Source organism: Rana temporaria, chromosome 1, assembly GCF_905171775.1.
Source record: "Rana temporaria chromosome 1, aRanTem1.1, whole genome shotgun sequence".
NCBI lineage: Eukaryota > Metazoa > Chordata > Amphibia > Anura > Ranidae > Rana > Rana temporaria.
The window spans coordinates 203708231-203729919 of record NC_053489.1 but is presented as its reverse complement, the minus strand read 5'-3'; the positions used below and the strand labels follow the sequence as shown (position 1 = coordinate 203729919).

The 21689-nt window shown below is 41.3% G+C and overlaps 1 protein-coding gene across 3 annotated transcripts in view; it reads right to left on the bottom strand.

The window, feature by feature from the left end:
• Positions 1-21689, bottom strand: part of GOLGA3 (golgin A3) — a 106565-nt gene that overhangs the window by 53392 nt on the left and 31484 nt on the right. For all 3 annotated transcript variants that reach the window (XM_040347791.1, XM_040347799.1, XM_040347795.1), the window contains exons 5-7: positions 18603-19276; positions 12414-12525; positions 9406-9712 (exon numbers count right to left, since the gene is read on the bottom strand). In XM_040347791.1, coding sequence (XP_040203725.1) covers positions 9406-9712; positions 12414-12525; positions 18603-19276 — 1093 coding nt within the window. The remainder of the gene's footprint in view (positions 1-9405; positions 9713-12413; positions 12526-18602; positions 19277-21689) is intronic.

Below are 21689 nucleotides of genomic sequence, written 5' to 3'. Positions count from 1 at the left end.
TCCCATTCTATTCACCGGAATCGTTCTAATAGGAGTGACGCAAGTCGCTCCGACTTAGAAAAAGGTTCTTGTATGACTTCGGGGGCGACTTGCATTGACTTCTATACAGAAGTTATTTTGCAAGTCGCCTCTGAAGTCGTCTTCAGGACGACTTGCCGAGTCGCCCCCAAAGTCGTGGCACCCCAGTGTGAACCGGCTCTAAATCCCCCATATTATACCCACATGCAAAATAAATAAATACAATTCATCAACTTGCATTAGGCTGAAGTTCAGCTTTAAAAATAACTTAAAATAATTCTAAAAGGCCATTTCTTTTAATTAAAATAAAAAATAAGATATACTTACCTGCTTTGTGCAGGGATATTGCACAGAGCGGTCCCTTACCTCTTTTTTTGGCAGTCCCCTGCTGGCGCATTCAGCTCCATCTTCCCGAGGGTGCCCCCATAGCAAGTTGCGTGCTATGGGGAACTGGTGTGGGCGGGCTCTTGAGTCTGGCTGTATGCGTCCAAAGTCACACCCAGTGCTGGTAAGCCAAGCCATCCCCCCCAACTCTCTCCTCACATGAGTCTGACTGACAGCAGCAGCCTATGGCTCCCCCACTGCTTCTTTTGTCTACTATAAGAGATTTTATTTTTATCCTATTTTTTCCTACGTATCTTTGTCACCCCTCATCCTATTGCTAAAACTAGGCTGCATATGACCAAAAATGAATACATATATGCCTCCTGATGTCAGTCTATAAGAATCAAATGACACATGTCTAAATGATTAAAAAATTATACAGGCATCAAAAAGAATACGTAGAAAAACATATATTAATATACTCCCATAACAAAAATGTTACCATTGCAAATAGAACATGCCAAAGATCATAAATGCATAAATACAAGTGAATAATTGATCATAGTAACCATGTCACATGAATCATGATAGCTCAAGTATACGACTGCAAGAATCCTAATATGACAAAAAATAAAAGACAAAAAGCCACAGCCAAAGCAATGAAAAAAAGTGGAGAGTATAAAAGGGGGACGAGGGGAAAAAAGAAAAGAAGAATGAAAAACGAGAAGAAGGTGATGAGCAGAACAGAACCCAGATGGAATCATACAGCGCTACACAAACAATATTCCTTATCAAGGAACAGAGATTAGACATGTAACTGACCAGTGAATAGGAAAATCATGTGTAAATCTCTGACCAAAACCTCCTAATTATATGAATGTATACAAAGATTATGTGCACACACCCACATCCATATACCCATGTATAGTTAAAGAAATATAGATATATTATATCAAATAAAAAAAATAAAAAATGTAAAGATGAAAAAAGTAAGGAGGAAGGGGAGGTAGAAAGGGAAAATAAAATAAATGATAAAAAAATAAATACGCAAGACCAGAAGAAGGGAGAATACAATGTCAAACATCTGGACTATGTAATGTAACTATTTACTCACAGAAGTGCGAGACATCCCACTCAAAATTGAGGCCAATGGGCTTCCTAGTATTGAGATGGAATATTCAATACACTCCCCTCTTGCAGAGCAATCTGAATTTTTCACCTCCTCTTTTTAGATGACACCATCTTTTCTACTCCCTGGATACGTAGGCTACTGACATCCTTATCATGGCACAAATTCCAGCATCTTGCTATGTTAGTAGAATGATCCTCAGCTATATCACATAAGTGATCATGTAACCAATCCCTCAACCTGCGGGTCGTACGACCCACATATTGAACAGAGCACTGCTCAAAGGTGATTACATATATCAAAAACATGGTGTTACAGTTAATAAACGTGGATGCCTTAAAATCCTTATTCAAAAAAGTAGTATGGATCACATTCCCCCGTTGTATATAGGGGCAACACGGGCAGCCACTACCTCCACAGCTGACGGTTTCCTATAGAGTTTAGAAGAGATTCTGTCTCCATCTATCAACATAACATCTTTGGTCCATAATACCTGTATAGGAGCCACTCACCAATGTCCCCCACATCCTTGGTACACACAAAGATTAAGTCGTCTATATAGTGACGAAAATATGTAACCTTAGAACCATGGGAACAACCAGCGCCAAAAATGCAGGACCTCTCCCACCATTCACAAGGGAGGCGGACCAAGGAATAGTTTCTGGTATGTTTCCAAAACTGCGTAAAGACCCAAGGAATGAGGTCTTTATGAATCTATCTATGGTGATAGACAGGTGCAGGAGAGAGAGGGGGCAACACCCGTGCTCCCTTTATGGACGCAGCGCCACTGCTATAGCTGGAAAGTGTACATAGGTATATGGATGTGGGTGTGTGCACATAATCTTTGTATACATTCATATAATTAGGAGGTGGTTCGTTATTAGGTTTTGGTCAGAGGTTTACACGTGATTTTCCTATTAACTGGTCAGTTGCGTGTCTAATCTCTGTTCCTTGATAAGGAATATTGTTGTTTGCAGCACTGTACGATTCCATCTGGGTTCTGTTCATCGCCTCCTTCTCGTTTTGATTTTTCCTCTCGTCCCCCCTTTTTGATTTGCTTTGGTAGTGTTTTTTCGTCAATTTTTTTTGTCATATTAGGACTCTTGCAGTCATATACATGAGCCATCATGATTCATGTGACATGGTTACTATGATCCATTATTCACTTGTATTGATGCCATTTATGCATTCATGCATTTATGATCTTCGCCATGTTCTATTTGCACCTTGTAATTCTCTCAAGTGGTAACATTTTTGTTATGGGAGTATATTAATATGTTCTATGTCATTTGATTTTTATATAATGACATCGGGATGCATATATTTTTTATATATATATATATATATATATATATATATATATATATATATATATATATATATATATATATATATATATATATATATATATATATATATATATTCATTTTTGGTCATATGCTGCCTAGTTTTAGCAATAGGATGAGGGGTGACGAAGAGAGGTAGGAGAAAATAGGATAATAGAATAGGATAAAAAAATAAAATGAATAGAATAAAGAAACATTAAAACAATAATATGAAAAAGAGGGGGGTTCTTTGAGCCGCATTCAATTACACTGATGCACTGGTAAGAGGAAAATGTCATTCCCCTCTTCGTTGCATATGCCAGGGCATGCATTTTTTAATCACATACAAAGTTTTATAATGCATGTGGATGTTTTAGGTCTATTGTGTTTTTGTTTTTCGTTTTTTTTCCACATATTTTTATATGTAGAATTGTCTGTGAAGATTTTTTCATTTGTTTAACCGCTTGCCACCCACCGGACGCAGATATACGTCTGCAGCATGGCACGGGCAGGCAAAAGGACGTACCTGTAAGTCCCCTTTAAGAAGCGGTTGTTGCGTGCGCGCCCGCCGCGATATCCGTGAGCGTATCCACGGATTCCGCTGACTCGATCGCATACCCACGACTGTCTCACGGAGACATAGAACAGGGAGATGTTAGTGTAAACACAACATCGCCCCGTTCTGCCTAGCCGACACTGATCGTGTTCCCTGTCATCGGGAACACGATTAGTTACGTGTCACAGCAAGCCATGCTATCCTACAGCAAGAATCACGCCTTAGGGAACACTTAACTCCTACAGCGCCATCTAGTGGTTAACCCCTTCACTGCCAGTGTCATTTTCAAAAGTAACCAGTGCATTTTTATAGCACCGATCGTTGTAAAAATTACAATGGTCCCAAAAATTTGTCAAAAGTGTCCGCTATAATGTCGCAGTCACGATAAAAATCGAAGATCGCCGCCATTACTAGTAAAAAAAAAAATATTACTAAAAATGCTATAAAACTATCCCCTATTTTGTAGTCGCTATAACTTTTGCGCCAACCAATCAGTAAACGCTTATTGCAATTTTTTTTACCAAAAATATGTAGAAGAATACGTATCGGCCTAAATCGAGGGAAAAAAAAATTGTTTTATATATTTTTGGGGGATATTTATTATAGCAAAAAGTAAAAAATATTGAATTTTTTTCAAAATTGTTGCTCTATTTTTGTTTATAGCGCAAAAAAATAAAAACCGCAGAGGTGATTAAATACCACCAAAAGAAAGCTCCATTTGTGGGGAAAAAAAGGATGTAAATTTTGTTTGGGAGCCACATCGCACGACCGCGCAATTGTCCGTTAAAGCGACGCAGTGGCCTGGTCCTTTAGCTACAAAATGGTCCGGGGGTTAATGGCTAATCTGTAATTTGATGATGTTCACAGGTGTTATTTGACAATCAATGTCTCGCATGCTTTGTCTAGAGTGTGTGTATGTATGTATGTATGTATGTATTAGGGGTGCTGAATATAATCGTTGCATCGATGCACCGCGATTCGGGGGCACCCGATGCGGCATCGATGCATGTGACCCCACTAATCGATGTCGGGTGACGTCATCCCGACTTGCCCCGCCCCTCCCGGGAGAGCGCTCCGAGCGTGTGTATTAAAAAACCCGTTTTGCAATAAATGCCGCTATTATCCATTAAAGCGGTGGTTCACCCACACTAACAACATTTGAGCATTACATTAGGCATAGTAGCGCGAGCTACAGTATGCCTGTATTGATTTTTTTAGCCCGGTACTCACTGTGCAATCCTCTATAGAAGATTCCGACTCCCGCGGGGAATGGGCGTTCCTATCAAGAGGGAGGATGATTGACGGCCGGCTATGGCACGTCACGCTCCCCGAAGATAGCCGGAACAGGTCTCGGCTCTTCACGGCGCCTGCACACAGACTATGCGCAGGCGCCGTGAAGCGCCAAGTCCTATTTCGGCTATTACCGGAGAAGCGTGACGTGCCATAGCCGGCCGTCAATCATCCTCCCTTTTGATAGGAACGCCCATTCCCCGCGGGGAGTCGGAATCTTCTAGAGAGGATTGCACAGTGAGTACCGGGCTAAAAAAATCAATACAGGCATACTGTAGCTCGCGCTACTATGCCTAATTTAATGCTATAAAAAAAAAAATTTCATTAGGGTGAACCACCGCTTTAAGTGGCCACTGCTGCATGTGCTTTTTAAAATATACTGTGTTTCATACCTATATTGCTGTCTGTATACTCTGTATACTCCTCTCAAGTGACTGTTCGCTCCGGCCCGCCTCTCACGTCTCTCCTGACGTCAGCCCCGCCCGCCTCTCTTCTCATCCAATAGCTACAGTATAGTCGGTGGGCGGGGCTGAGAACTCCCACTGACGTCGGGAAAGAGGAGAACGAGAGGTGAGAGGCGGGCCGGACAGGACAGAGTCACATGTGCGGAATATAGAGAGCATACACAGACAGAAATGCAGGTATGAGAAGCTGTATATATTTTAAAAAGCACATGCAGCAGTGGCCACTTAATGGTTTAGAATGGCATGTATTGCAAAACGGGTATTCTTAGTTACAGCAGTATTCTTTCTTCTCCTCCATGTGCTCTGTGTTGACATTTCCCTGGGCTCCTAAGTTTGCACATTCCATTGTGTTAACTCCTAGTGTGCTGGAATGTGCGAACTTGAGAATCCAGGGAAATTTCAACAGAGACAGTACAGGGAACTTGCTGGGAATTCTAATCCCTACTGACCTCCCAGCAGCCACATGCATATATTACTGTACCATGTAGTGCACGTTTTATAGTGGAGTTCCACCGTTTTTTCGTTTAGTAAAAGTCAGCAGCTACAAAAAGTGTAGCTGGTGACTTTTATTAAACCGACACCTCTCCTCAACACCGTCATATTTACTGTGGGCACCCGGCCATGATAGCTTACGGCTTAATGGCCAGGCGCGCGCTGTGATCTGACATTGGCCAGCCAATCTTCTGTGACCTGTGTCCCAGAAGATCGCTGACAGGGAGGGGCCACCTAGGGCGACAGGAGGAGTCACCTAGACAGCCGTCCCACAGGGAATCCCACTAAAAAGAGGACACCCCCCTCCCAAAAAAATGACATGCCAAATATGGCATGTCAGGGGGCGAGGAGTGCTTAAAGCAGAAGTTCCACTTTTGGGTGGAACTCCACTTTAAGGGAGTGAGGTTATTTTTATTTAAAAGCAGAGTTCAGTAAAAAAAAAAAAAATATATTAAAAGTCAGTAGCTACAAAAAAAAGTATCTTCTGACTTGTAATAAAAAGACACTCACCTGTCCCACAATCCAGCGATGGTGGCCACCCGAACACTCCATTCTGTCCACAGGGCTGGCAATACTACTGTGGGCATCCGGCTGTGACAGCTTGCAGCTTCACAGCCAGGTGCGCATGTCTCACTGCGCTGTCCTGCATAGCCAGGCAATCTTCTGGGACCTGTGATGTGTCTCAGAAGATTGCGGAGAGGAAGGGCCACCTAGGCGGTCCAAGCGGAAGCGAGACCTCGTCGGTAATCTTGATGCATCGCAGAATCGAATCGATGACCAGATAATCGTAATTGAATCGAATCGTGAGACCGGTGAAGATGCGCACCCCTAGTATGTATGTATGTGTATATATATATATATATATATATATATATATATATATATATATATATATATATATATAGTAGCAAGAGCATCCCAGAGAGAGCCTGGGAAAGTCCTGTTCGGGGTTTATACATCTTCCAGGCTCCTCTATTACACGTTCGGGGATCTCTGATCCAGTTCAGGTGTTGGTTCTCTCTCCCAGGTCAATTTAAGCTCACCTGAGCAGACAGCCTTCCTCTGCCTGGGAAACACAGATAGTGCTGATCTGTGAGAGCAAGGTAGTTGGTGGAAAACTGTTAAGCAGTTTGTGTTTAAGCTGACAAGCTGTAGGCTTGTTCAGCCTGGTAGTTAGGGCATGTACATATCATATAGTTATAGCCGAGACACGGCTAGGTTTTTGTTTAACTATTTTTTGTTCCGTTTGTTTTTTCTGCACACTGTACAGCACCTGTATAGACTTTATATATAGCACCAATAAACATTGCATTGGGTTTCACTTATCATATGGACTTGTTATCTGTGCCTGCTCCTCCCAGGGAGTTTTTGTACCTGCTACCTATCCCCCAGGTTACAATTATATATATATATATATATATATATACACATATACACACACACACCTGTATGTATGTGTGGCACTCTAGCTATGGTTAAGCACCATAACCGGTGTTAAACTCTTTAGCTGTGCAGTTGGTCTGTATCCACTTATCATGCATTTAACTCTGTTTTTACAAAATAAAGGTGAATATTGGAGTGCAGCTACCCAGCATAATTTTTGGTTCCTAGGGTTTAAAACCATTTAAAAAGAAACAAAAAAAATAATATTTTGCAGGTTTCACTGGCAAAGATTTTGCTTCCTGAACACTTTTTGGTGCAACTTATAGACTTGTGGCTGCCAATCACAAAATAGACCTGTGGCTGCTAATCACAAAAATAGCCTATAATTGAATTTATATTTTACTGTTTTAAAGAAATCTGTTTATGCAATATCTATTGGCTATGCTGCACACATGAATTAAACATACTGTATGAAAACATGGAACTTTTGTTGAAGCACATCCAGTACACCAGGAATATCTGTGGAGATTTAAAACTAGTGGCTCTGCTGCTTGGAATGCAGCTTGGATATACCAAGTGCTGTTAAATATGTGAATCGGACGCCGTGCAAGAGAGTCTCATTACATTAAAAAGAAATGACCACTCTAAAAGAATTTGGTTCCAGAAAAACATGAACCACTTGTATAAGATATTTTTGCCCTTGTTTCACCATAACATTTTGTAAAAGCAATGAACAAGGAAGGTGAAGGCGTTTGTTATTTGAGTTAGATGTTTCCATGAATAACTGATGCCAAGATTAAAGTGGCATTTTGTTGTTCCAAAGATCAGTCAACAATACCAAGCAGTTCTCGAAGGTCTGTTGGCACGGACAGAAAAAAAATCATCTGGAAAGCACAAAAGGATGTCGCTGAGAATTTTTTAGCCACTACAGAGCAACAAACTACATTCAGCTGGTTGACAAACTTCTTACAGCAAACAAGACCATAAGTGCCGGTTCACACAGGGGCAACCCGAATTACAGCGCAACTTTGCAAGGCGATTTGGAGGCAACTTCAGCATGACTTTGAGCAACTTACAACGTGACTTAAAGTTGCCTCCAGGACAGGCGACTTTGGCTGTGGCCAATCACAGAATAATCAGCTCTGTGGGAGGGAGGGGTTTGCCTGGTTAAACTATTTTCTTTTCCTGTAAAGTTGCTTCAGTTAAGACGAAGGTCCAACTTGGAGGCAACTTCCATTGAAATCTATGGGTACAAGTCGCCTTGAAGTAATACAGGAACCTTTTCTGAAGTCGGAGCAACTTCAGTAGCGTACATTAAGACGGCCCTCATTCACTTCAATGGAACTCATACCATCAAAATTACACATAAAATGTTAAAAAAAAAAAATTACACACTCTCTATTGTACATTAAAACAGAAATCAGAGCAAGAATTTAAACAAAAAGTGGAAGTCAAAAGGGTGACCAAAAAAAAAATCAATTTTTATCAATGGATAATAAAAATGCTCAAAATAATAATTTTAACCACTTTGTTACCGGGCCTATTGTGGCACTTTGCTCCTTTATATAAAAATCTCAATTTTTTTGCTAGAAAATTAATCAGAACCCCCAAACATTATATATTTTTTTTAGCAGACACCCTAGGGAATAAAATGGCGGTCATTGCAACTTTTTTTCTCGCACGGTATTTGCGCAATAATTTTTCAAACGCCTTTTTTTAGGGAAAAAAACTGTTTCATGAATTAAAAATAACAAAACAGTAAAGTTAGCCCAATTTTTTTGTATAATGTGAAAGACGATGTTACGCCGAGTAAATAGATACCTAACATGTCACGCTTTAAAATTGCGCACACTCATGGAATGGCGCCAAACTTCAGTACTTAAAAATCTCCATAGGCGACGCTTATTTTTTTTTTTACAGGTTACTATTTTTGAGTTAGAGGAGGTCTAGTGCTAGAATTGTTGCACATGCTCTAACGCACGCGATGATACCTCACATGTGGGGTTTGAATGGTGTTTACATTTGTGGGCAGGACTTGAATGCGCGTTCGCTTCTGCACGCGAGCGACCGGGACAGGGGCGTTTTAAATTTTTTTTTTTACTTCATTTTTTTATTTTTACACTTTTTTTGACATTTTTTTTTTTTTTTGATCACTTTTATTCCTATTACAAGGAATGTACACATCCCTTGTAATAGGAATCACTGTGACAGGTCCTCTTTATGGAGAGATGTGGGGTCAATAAGATATCCCCGCACAAAGTCGAGGACGTCCCAGGACGTCCTACGGGTCTCATTTGTTACATGAGTCTTGGAATTAGATGCACAGTTAACAGTCTCTAGAAAGGAATTGCTGTTAATGCTTATAGCGAAAACACACATACAGGACCATACCAAGAGCTCCTTTATGCAAGTAAAAGTATTCACCTGTGTTATCCTTTTGAATAATGGCTCTCTGCAACTCTTCCACTTTGCTCATCAACCTCTGATACTGCTCTTCAGCTACCTGCAAATCGTTGGTTAAAGAGGCCAGTCCGGTATTCTTTACTTCCAATGAGTTCTGAAGATCTGCCATGGCCCTCTCCAGCTCTAGGCAGGACTTCTTCAGGGTGACAACCTCCGAGCTCAAGGTCTCTTGCCTGTGTTGGCTAGACAGGCTTTGTTCAACCTCAGCTTGAAGCCTGGTGTTCACTGCTGCCAGTTGGGCCTGTAGTTCTGTCTTTTCTTTCAATGCCTGTTTAGAAAAGTATATATGACTTAGCTGGAACTATATGTTAAATGAAACCTGTCAGAATACAAAAATGGGGGCTGTCAATATGAACTTGTTTTTGAAGGTGTATGCTTTTGTGGCTGGCATGTATATCTGTTATTCACTCTTTAGTAAGTCACTAACCAAAAACAAGTACACTATATGACCAAAAGTATTATGATGCCTGCCCTTACACACACACACACACACAAACTTTAATGGCAACCTGAAGACAAAAATCTGCAGAAAATCTAATAGTGTGTATGGGGCCTTAGTCCATAGGGTTTAATATTGAGTTGGCCCACCCTTTGCAGTTATAAAAGCTTCAACTCTTCCGAGAAGGCTGTCCACAAGGTTTAGGAGTGTGTCTATGGGAATGTTTGACCATTCTTCCAGAAGCACATTTGTGAGGTCAGGCACTGATGTCGGATGAGAAGGCCTGGCTCGCAGTCTCCGCTATAATTCACTCCAAAGGTGTTCTATCTGTTTGAGATCAGGACTCTGTGCAGGCCAGTCAAGTTCCTCCACCCCAAACTCGCTCATCCATGTCTTTATGGACCTTGCTTGTGCACTGGTCGAAATCATTTGGTGGAGGGGGGAATATGGTGTGTTTTTCAGGGGTTGGGCTTGGCCCCTTAGTTCCAGTGAAGGGAACGCTTAGGACGTCAGCATACCAAGACATTTCGGACAATTTCATGCTCCCAACTTAGTGGGAACAGTTTGGGGATGGCCCCTTCCTGTTCCAACAAGGTACATAAAAGACATGGATTAACGAGTTTGGGGTGGAGGAACTTGACTGGCCTGCACAGAGTCCTGACCTCAACCCAACAAAACACCTTTGGGATGAATTAGAGAGGAGATTGCGAGCCAGGCCTTCTCGTCCACATCAGTGCCTGACCTCACAAATGTGCTTCTGGGAGAATGGTTAAACACTCCCATAGACACACTCCTAAACCTTGTGGACAGCCTTCACAGAAGAGTTGAAGCTGTTACAGCTGCAAAGTCTGGGCCAACTCAATATTGAATCCTACGAAGATTGAGGTGCCAATAAAGTCCATGTGTGTGTAAAGGCAGGCATCACAATACTTTTGGTAATATAATGTATATGCATATAAAGTTTCCTGATATTCAGATGCTCTGTCTATACATGCAGTGGAAAAGAGAAGGATGAAAGCCATGACCTCTAGGAGGAGGGGGGTGGTACACAATTTCAACTATCCTACTGGTATGCACAGGTGGTATTCATATGCACAGTACAGCTGAAATAAAATATGTGCGATCGGATTCTAATCTTATGCTGGAAAACCAGCATCTCATTAGTGTTTCCAGCCAATGGCTAATTAGGCAGGGAAAGGGGAAAAGTGAAAATCACTGCACCAACATCGCTTGCGTTGGTACGGCGATTCGTCACTTTTTTTGTTCAACTTACAGTGTGAACCAGCCTTAAAATGATTGGAAAGATTTTTTTTTTTTAAAACAAACACCTCTATACTTAACTGCTCTGTGTAATGGAAATGCACAAAGCGGCTACGAACCTCCTCTTCTTTTCGTGTCTCCTGCTGGCACTCCTAGTCCTCCGTTTAGTGCCCCCATGGGAAGCGGCTTCTCATGTGGGCACTCGTGCATGCTCTCACCCGAGCCCCGCTACGTCCATTGACACAGACAGCGTGACTCTGCCCAGCCCCATGCTTCCGCTTCACTGGCAGCCAATGCCTACCGATGCACCAGCAAAGCCAGCGAGACCCAAAAGTGAGTGGAGAGAGAGAAGAGCTGCAGATGTTCACGGCGTGGAATCAAATGAGGGATGCAGGTAAGTAAAAGGAGGGGGGTGAAGGGGGAATGCTGACGCCTAAACATTTTTTACTATAATGCAAGGAATGCATTAAGTCGCGCTGCGCTCTCCTAGTGGCAGGCAAACTTCTGGAACCTGTGACAAGTCCAAGAAGAGTGCAGAGAGGGAGGGGCCACCTAGGAGGAGTCGCCTAGGTAACCAAGCGACGGAAGGAGGAAGTGGGACAGGAAGTACCTGTAAAAACCAGGTACCCACTCCCCCCAGGAGGCTTGAATCTGTCCAGGGCACAATAAAATCTCAAGACTATTAAAAAATTCTGAAGGGAAACATACCAGTGTCAGAAAACTCTGTCTCAGTCGCCAAGAGCTAAAGATATTCTTTGTTTGCAGTGACTTTCTCTAAAAAGGTTGTGCAACTAAACACTAGGTTAAAAAAAATGTTTTAACCAATGTCATTTTCATTTGTTTTATTTATTTTAAATATTCGGTTGAATCCAAACGCAAAGGCAAAGCCCAATTTTATTAAATATGGGGGGAAAAGCATGCTGGATGCCAATTGTCAGCTTCAAGTTATTTCAGAGTAAATTGTGGCTTCTTCTTTTTTCCATGGAAAGGTACCAAAAAAATCTGTCCACGGTTGTATCTCATTAATGGTTTTGTATAAATATGAACCAGGTCCATCCGGTCTCTTAGGCTACATTTGAAGCAGTGATTAAGGCCTGTGCGAATTCAGATCAGATTCCCACTGCGGCTTTAAGAGGCTCGGTGTGGCCGGTCCCTTACACTCCAATAACAGGTCGCTGGCAGTCACAGATATTCACTGCTGTCCACATAGCTAGCGATCACTGCAAGTGTGACTGCAGCCTAAATGGCTGACTGATTTAATTATTCTTACCTGACTGGCTTCTGTTGTCAATGACTCCAGCTGTCCTTCTAATCTCATCTTCTCTTTCAGCGCCTGCAACAGTTCATCGTGAGTCCCAGCAATGGAGCTTTCCATAGAAATGCTACAAAAGCATTAACACAGATAAGAAACTAGTAGTTAAAAAAAAGAAGTATACTGCATTTTCAGTGAGCACATACAGTAAGTTTTTTATTGTAATATTTACCTAAAAGCGGAACTTCAGTAATTATTTCATCTTTCAATCTATTAGATCTTCTGCCTTTGTTGTTTCAACTTTGGATAGTAAAACATTTTTTTTTATGCCAGTAAATACCTTATACAGCCCACTTCCTGTTTCTTGTCTAGTCATCAGCCTGGGCTTATGAGATCATGCACAGCTCTCTCTCTCACTCTGAGAGTTTGTCAGGAAGGGAGGGGGAGGGGGAGTCATACGATGGCCAATGAGAGCTGCAGAGCTGGGTGTGTGCCTCTGTGTGTCTGGGTAAATTCAGGAAGTGATCAGGCAGCAGCTTCAGCTGCCCATAGTTAAAATGGATGCAGCCAGACTCGGCGAAGGGAGATTTCTGCAGCATATTTGCCAAGTACAGAATCACAGTATATATAAAATAATATGCAAAGTGGTTGGAGGGAAGCTTCAGAATGGCAAAGAGGTTTTATTACAAATTATGCGAGCACTCTGGTTACTCTTTAAAGTAAATGTATGTGCAACTTTATTGTATATAGTTGCACCACAACTGTGTCCAGCGTTTTGCTGAGATTCTGCATTCCAATACGCTCAGGTAAAAACAGGGCCTCATTGCAGATAAAAATATTCACATTTCTCCTAGATTGTTTTACACATGTGTGTAACATTTAATATGCTCCAAAAGGGTGAATTTATCCTTTAAGATAAAGTTGCAACATTATGAAAATACAGTCACAATATAGAATCAGAGGAATATTACCATAAAAGGAGCCCTCAAAAAAGTTTAATAAAACTGTGATTCTAACACATCAAGATGGCTGCCCTCTCCATTAACACTTGTAAAATGTCAGTAAAATTGGTAGTGCTATGTAGTGTGATCAACTGCATCATAGATTATTCCTATTGTAATGACTTCTGTACTACGTGGTCTTTTGTCAATTTTCCCAATGCTTCCATAAAACGTTGTTGAAAGGCAATAGTAAAAATTGGTAGTGCTCGTCTGACAATGACTATACCTGATCAGTATTTATGCATTTGTGCAGCAATGGTTTTGGAGTTACAAAACTGTATAGTAAAGTGACCAGCACTGCCACCAATACACTCCAAAAAAATTTTTTACCCAAAATATTTATTATAAACTCCTCTAAACAATCTATCAAGAATGTGCAAGGTAACTCATATTAACAATATATAGCAAACTGCAATATGCATAATGTGTAAATACATAAACTTTCAAAAATACAATCAAAAAGTGCAACGTGCATACACACAAATTTACGGTATATACATCTTGGAATACAATAAAACTTCCCATACAAGAAGGGTTTAACGCTCATGCAAATCTTTCAAGCCAACAAAATGAATGTCCCACATATTATATTATGAAACAGAAAGTACCATGTGCATTCTTCATAATTTCAATAAATCTGTGCTCCCCACCACCACTAGGTACTAAAAGACCAATGCTAGTAATATTTTAAACCAAAGCGCATAAAACTCAGATTTTCCGATGGAAAAAGTTGGACGGACTTATTCCATTGGAAATTCCGTGTATGCCCCATCGGAGTAATTCCATCAGAAATTCCAATGAATTCCATCGAAGTTTAGATAGAGAACATGTTCTCTTTTACTCCAATGGAATTCCGATACGATTTTGGTCGGACAAAGGTCCAATCGTGTGTACGGGGGTTTAGGGACCTCTTAACCACTTCCCGACCTCCTCATGTACATTTACGTCGGCAGAATGGCACGGACAGGCACAATCACGTGCCTAGACATGGGTGGGGGGTCCGATCGGGACCCCCCCCCGGTACATGCGGAGGTCGGGTCCGCTCGGGGAGCAATCCGGGACGACGGCGCGGCTATTTGTTTATAGCCGCTCCGTCGCGATCGCTCCCCGGAGCTGAAGAACGGGGAGAGCCGTGTGTAAACACGGCTTCCCCGTGCTTCACTGTGGCGGCGCATCGATCGAGTGATCCCTTTTATTAGGGAGACTCGATCGATGTCAGTCCTACAGCCACACCCCCCTACACTAGTAAACACATACACAGTGATCCCTAAATGTTACAGCGCCCCCTGTGTTTAACTCCCAAACTGCAACTGTCATTTTCACAATAAACAATGCAATTTAAATGCATTTTTTGCTGTGAAAATGACAATGGTCCCAAAAATGTGTCAAAATTGTCCGAAGTGTCCGCCATAATGTCGCAGTCACGAAAAAAAATCGCTGATCGCCGCCATTACTAGTAAAAAAAATAAAAATGCAAAAAAACTATCCCCTATTTTGTAAACGCTATAAATTTTGCGCAAACCAACCGATAAACGATTATTGCGATTTTTTTTACCAAAAATAGGTAGAAGAATACGTATCAGCCTAAACTGAGGAAATTTTTTTTTTTTATATATGTTTTTGGGGGGTATTTATTACAGCAAAAAAAATTGAATTTTTTTCAAAATTGTCGCTCTATTTTTGTTTATAGCGCAAAAAATTAAAAACCGCAGAGGTGATCAAATACCACCAAAAGAAAGCTCTATTTGTGGGGAAGAAAGGACGCCAATTTTGTTTGGGAGCCACGTCGCACGACCGCGCAATTGTCTGTTAAAGCGACGCAGTCCCGAACTGTAAAAACCCCTTGGGTCTTTAGCCAGCATATTGGTCAGGGGCTTAAGTGGTTAAAAATGGTCATTACATATTTCTTATTATGTAAGGGGGCTCTTATAGCGTAAAACCATCTAAAACGCTTCATTCCATAAAAACAATAAAAATTTGTCTCCACTGACAATAGTATGCAAGTTCAATCAAAGAGAAAAATCACCTCTGGCCGCAATTCTGAGCCACGTGTGCGAACCCAGAGTGCATGGTAATGTCACGTCTAATCCCTGCCTGGGGTACACCAATATTATTTATTTTGCATGAAATATTTGCACAAGTATTGAAGCAATCTTATATAGGACATTATATTGATTACAAGACATTAGAATTTGTGTGTATGCTAGAGCTGCACGATTCTGGTCAAAATGAGAATCACGATTCTTTTGCTTAGACTGAAGATCACAATTCTCTCACGATTCTCAAAAATGTTATGCCAGAACCCCCCCCCCCCCCAAAAAATAAAAAAAATAAACCTGTGATTTATCTGAAAATATGAATATATAAAAAAAGAGACCAGTGATATGTCTATAATGTTAAAGATCATATAACTCCTATGAAAAAAGCAGAATCAAACTTTGATTCTGCTTTTTTCATAGGAGTTATATGGTCTTTAACATTATAGACATATCACTGGTCTCTTTTTTTTATACATCAGAAGCAGTACTGCCAGAAACCATTGGGTGGCGCATGGATACACACAGTTGTACAGAACTGTGAGAAGGATTAATACATCAGAAGCAGTACCGCCGGCAACCACTGGGTGGCGCATGGATACAAACTACTGTTGTACAGAACTGTGAGAGAAGCTCAGGCATCTATCCAGCGGCGCAAGCTGCTGACGTCGGTTTCGATATCGGCGCCATTTGCGTTCCACGCTGGTTATGTGGAACCAGCGGTGAACACAGAAAAATCGCGGGTCAATCCCGCGGGGAGATCGCGGGCGGGGAAAATCGAGATTGCGATTCTCTCCGCGATTAATCGTGCAGCTCTAGTGTATGCACATTGCACTTTTTGATTGTATTTTTGAAAGTTTGTGTATTTGCACATTGCAGTTTGATATATTTTCCGGCGTATAAGACGACCTTTTGCATCTAAAATAATGCCCCAAAAGTCGGGGGTCGTCTTATACGCCGGGTACCCATGTGTCAGACGGCAGCCATCCATTATTCAAAAGCCGCGCCTCCTCCTCAGACTGTTCCGTGATAGGCGGAACACTAATTTTCCCAGCAGAGCCTCTGTTTAGTGTTCCTCCTATCACGGATGCCTTCTCATCCTTGGACGAGATGACATCCGTGATAGGCGGAAGACTGAACAGAGGCTCTGCTGGGAAAATTAGTGTTCCGCCTATCACGGAACAGCCTGAGGAGGAGGCGCGGCTTTTGAATAATGGATGGCCGCCGTCTGACATACTCTGCAAACAGGAGAAGGTAGGGAGATAGTCGAGGCAGGGAATGGAATGGCACAGTGAGGCATGTAATAATGGCACAGTGAGGCATGTAATAATGGCACAGTGAGGCATGTAATAATGGCACAGTGAGTCTTATACGGTGAGTATATCACAAAACTAAAATTTTAGCTGGAAAATTAGGGGGTCGTCTTATACGCCGGCAAATACGGTATATTGTTTATATGAGTTGCATTGCACATTCTGGATAGATAATTCAGAGGAGTTTATGATAAATGTTTGGGGTATAATTTTTTAAGTGTATTGGTGTATACATTTTTTTATTTCTACATAAAAATTGGATAGCAGCTGCATTATAGGGATTTTGTTTTAAATCTGTGGCACAGATCTAGACAATATCTCACAAAAGAGAGTACGACCCTCACAACATTTTGTAAATATTTTGTTATATCTTTTCATGTGACAACACTGAAGAAATTACACTTTACTACTACTACTACTACTCCTCCAAATTGGACCCAATTAGCCATTTCCCCTCCCTGGTGTCATGTGACTTGTCAGTGTTACAAAGTCTCAGGTGTGAATGGGGAGCAGGTGTGTTAAATTTGGTGTTATCGCTCTCACTCTCTCATACTGGTTACTGAAAGTTCAACATGGCCCCTCATGTCAAAGAATTCTGAGAAGCTGAAAAAAAAAAAAGAATTGTTGCTCTATATAAAGATGGCCTAGGCTATAAAAAGTTTGCCAATACCCTGAGACAGAGCTGCAGTACGTTGGCCAAGAGCATACAGCAGTTTAACTGGACAGGTTTCACTCAGAACAGGCCTCGCCATGGTCGACCAAAGAAGTGCACGTGCTCAGCGTTATATCTAGAGGTTGTCTTTGGGAAATAGATGTAGGAGTGCTGCCAGCATTGCTGTAGAGGTTTAAGGGGTGGGTGGTCAGTCTGTCAGTGCTCAGACCATACACCGCACGCTGCATCCAATTGGTCTGCATGGCTGTCATTCCAGAAGCAATCCTCTTCTAAAGATGATGTACAAGAAATCCTGCAAACAGTTTGATGAAGACAAGCAGACCAAGGACATGGATTACTGGAACCATGTCCTGTGGTCTGATAAGACCAAGATAAACTTATTTGGTTCAGATGGTGTCAAGCGGCTGTAAGGTGAGGAGTACAAAGACAAGCACTGTGGTGGGAGGGTCACTATAGTTCTTTGAGGGAACCATGCATGCCAACATGTACTGTGACATACTGAAGCAGAGCATTGTCCACCTCTCCCTTCGGAGACCAGGCAGCAGGGCAGTATTCTAAGATGAGAACGACCCCAAACACACCTCCAAGACGACCACTGCCGTGCTAAAGAAGCTGATGGTAAAAGTGGTGGACTGGTCAAGCATGTATCCAGACCTTAACCCTATTGAGCGGTGGGACATCCTCAAATGGAAGGTTGAGGAGCACAAGGTCTCCAACATCCACTAGCTCCGTAAAGTCGTCATGGAGGAGTGTAAGAGGACTCCAGTGGCAACCTGTGAAGCTCTGGTGAACTCCATGCCTAAAAGGGTTAAGGCAGTGCTAGAAAATAATGGTGGCCACACAAAATATTGACACTTTGGACATCTTCACTTAGGGGTGTACTCACTTTTCTTGCCAGCGGTTTTTAGACATTAATGGCTGTGTGTCAAGTTATTTTGAGGGGACAGCAAATGTATACCATTATACAAGTTGTACACTCAGTACTTTACATTGTAGCAAAGTGTAATTTCTTCAGTGTTGTCACATGAGAAGATATAATAAAATATTTACAAAAATGGGAGGGGTGAACTCTATTTTGTAAGGTACTGTATATCTCTTTAGATTTACAAAACTGTCTGATGTACCAGTGTAATATTAATACATATCTCTCAACACTGAAAACATTTTTTTTTCATGGTTATTACCTGCTTGAAATGCTGTCTCGCCGGCTCCTAGGTTCACCATTTCCCTCAGACTCCTGAGTTTGTTGTTCTGCAGCAGCAGCTTGCAAGACATCTCTTAGCGAAGGATAGTGCCCTACATTTTCTGGAGCTATGCTTTGCCCATTCACAATGTATTCCTCTTCTCTCCTGGGTGATGCAGCAACAAAATAAGACCCTTGTCCAGCAGATACACTACTGTACGTAGAGCTGTCACTCTCATTTCCATCAAGTCTATTTCCCATATCACTCCCATCAAGTTCAGAGCCGTTGTCCGCATTGTAACCCTCAAATTTCTGTCCTTCCATACTAATTTCTGACACTACTGAGGTGAAGCTCCCCCTGTTGGGCTTTAGGGAGCTAGGCGATGAATCAGAATAACCTATGCAGGGATTGCTGGGTTCAGAAGATTCTACACGATAGTCTGCTAAAGAACGAATTTTGCTAGAAGATTTGGATGATTTGGAGGACTTTTTCACTTTGGAAGACGATGGGAGGCCTAGACTGCCCAGCTTTGGTCCCCGTGGGACACTTGTGCGCAAAAAGGAATATTCCTTAGTCATTGCAACAGTACTGGCCCGAGGAAGATTATCCGGATTGAACATCAGTTCAGGATCCAAAGTGCTTGAAGGGCGACTTTTCGGAGTCGACTGATTAGACTACACAGAGAAATAAATTTACATCACATTATAGTATATAATATTACATGTTAAAAAAAAAACAAAAAAAAAACATTGTTTCAAACACTCAAACACAGAATATGGTCTTAAAATTTCGAGCAAGGAAAAAGGAAAAAGCACAATTCAAGGACCGATTTCAAGTGATCATATTTGTCTGGAAAAGGCAATTTGATGGTGGGGAGAGTCAGGAAGTGGTAGTACTCATGTTTGGTCTTTGTCGGTATCCACATTGGGGAGATTTTCCCTTCACTTCCTTACCAGTGACAGTTGGGACAAAAAAAACGAGAGGAATTAAAAATATGACAGCTGTTACCAAACTAAATTTGAGCTTGAGTGTGTCAGACTGCTTCAGCAAGACTCACACAAAGCACAGTGGTCCAGCTCTGTAGTCGCTGCTCAGGTCTCAGGAATTTGTAGAGCGGTAGCAGAAAATGTTCTAAAATCTAAAACGGGCAAGTCTGTAAAGTCTAATTACTTTCGGAAACCCTGAATTACACAGTTCATTTTTTTTCTGCAGGGTACAGTCAGGTTTTTAAAACAAAAATTGCTTTTCAGCTGATCGACTGCATTATGCCCTAGCTAAGGCAATTTGTTGCTCCAATTCTTTTTTTAATTTGTATTTGATAAAACTTGTATGAATGCTAATTTATAACATAAAACATCAGTGTCAAGAGTGATAATTTCTGTGCTACCTGTTTGTTTAAAATAAACAATTTATTTATTTTTTCGTTGTTATAGTTGGATGTGATAGTCGAAATGACACGTTATGATTTTTATTATGTGATTTTGGCTTAAATGTTGAGTAATGAATAGAAATCATATAGAGAGAGAGAGAGAGATGATAGAAAATACTGCTCCCTGTCAATAGCATAGGAAACGTTTATAAAAATGTATAAAAAGATGATAAAACAAATATATTGGAAAAAAAAAAGTCAGTGTTTTATAGAAGGGGACTTAAACTGTATCTAAACCCCAAGACGAAAATAAAAATGCAATATATTGCAGCTTACTAGTCCTTAGATGTAATGCCTTTTTAGGCTTTTTCTCTTTTTCCACCTAGTAATCCTGCAAATAAGATACTTCCTGCCCTTTTAAGTCTACACATCATTGTCACACAGGATGGACTTCAAACGTGTCTCCATTGCATTTTGTTTTGATGGGGCTAGTAGTTTAAACTAGATAGATAAAAGGAGGTTTGTGCTTTCAAGCGACAAGACATAGCATTTCAGGTGGGATCAGCAGGTAACTGTACTTTCTGTACTTGCTAAAAATATTTTTTTGAACAAAGAAATTGAATGCAGTCAATACATCTATAGGTTAGAAAGCTGCAATAAATTACACTTTCGGTTTTGGGTTTAGATACGCTTTAAATCAGTTTATAACAGGGATGTCCAACCGGGGGTTACCCAATGATGTGGACGGGTGACCCCGCCCCCTCTTACGTGTCACGGGGGTTTCGTTCCTCGCTGGAGACTAAAGCATCGCTGGAGAAAGGATCATCGTTGGACATTTAGAGACGGCATTACATCGCTGGACAGACATCGAGAGACTGGATTACAACGCTGGAATTTATTTTTTACATTTTTAATAAAAGGACTTGTCTTAAACCGTCTCCTGTGATTTTTAACATTTTCACACTTTTTCTTTGTGAAATGGTAGGGGTACAATGTACCCCTTACCAATTCACATGGGGGGTGGGATCTGTTAAAGGGGGCTTCCAGATTCCGATAAGCTCCCCAGCCACAGACCCCCACAACCCTTGCTCCCCATGATGAGGGCATGTGGCCTGGTACGGTTCAGGAGGGGGGGCGCTCTCTCGTCCCCCCCTTTTTTCCTGCGGCCTGCCAGGTTGCGTGCTTTTTTTGCATTGATACATGTCCCCTGGAGCAGGACCCCAAGCACTTTATGGCAAAATTAACTCTTTTGATTTCTCCCATAGACTTTTAAAGGGTGTTCCGCTGCTTTTCGAATTTGCCAAACACCCCAAATTATTCGACTTGAACATGAAGCTCATCCCTAGTGATCAACTATTTAAGGATGAAGCACACAGGGCAAAATTAGAACCAAAATATCTGATGAAGCACCTTGAGAATTCATTGAGAATTGCTACTACATCCATTGAACCAGATATTGAGGTGTTAATTTATTTAACACCGTGTCAAATATTGCACCAGTTTTATGTTGCCCTCTTTTACTTTAAATAAAAATATATAAAAAAAAATAAAAAAAATAAGAAGTTTTACTAGTTGGGTACATTATCTATATCAGTGATCTGCCTGACTTTTTCTGTTTACCAGCTATCCTTATTGTTAGTATGTTGTACGTGTGGCCCAAAACAAGTCTTCTTCCAATGTGGCCCAAAAAGGTCAAAAGGTTGGACATCCCCGTTTAC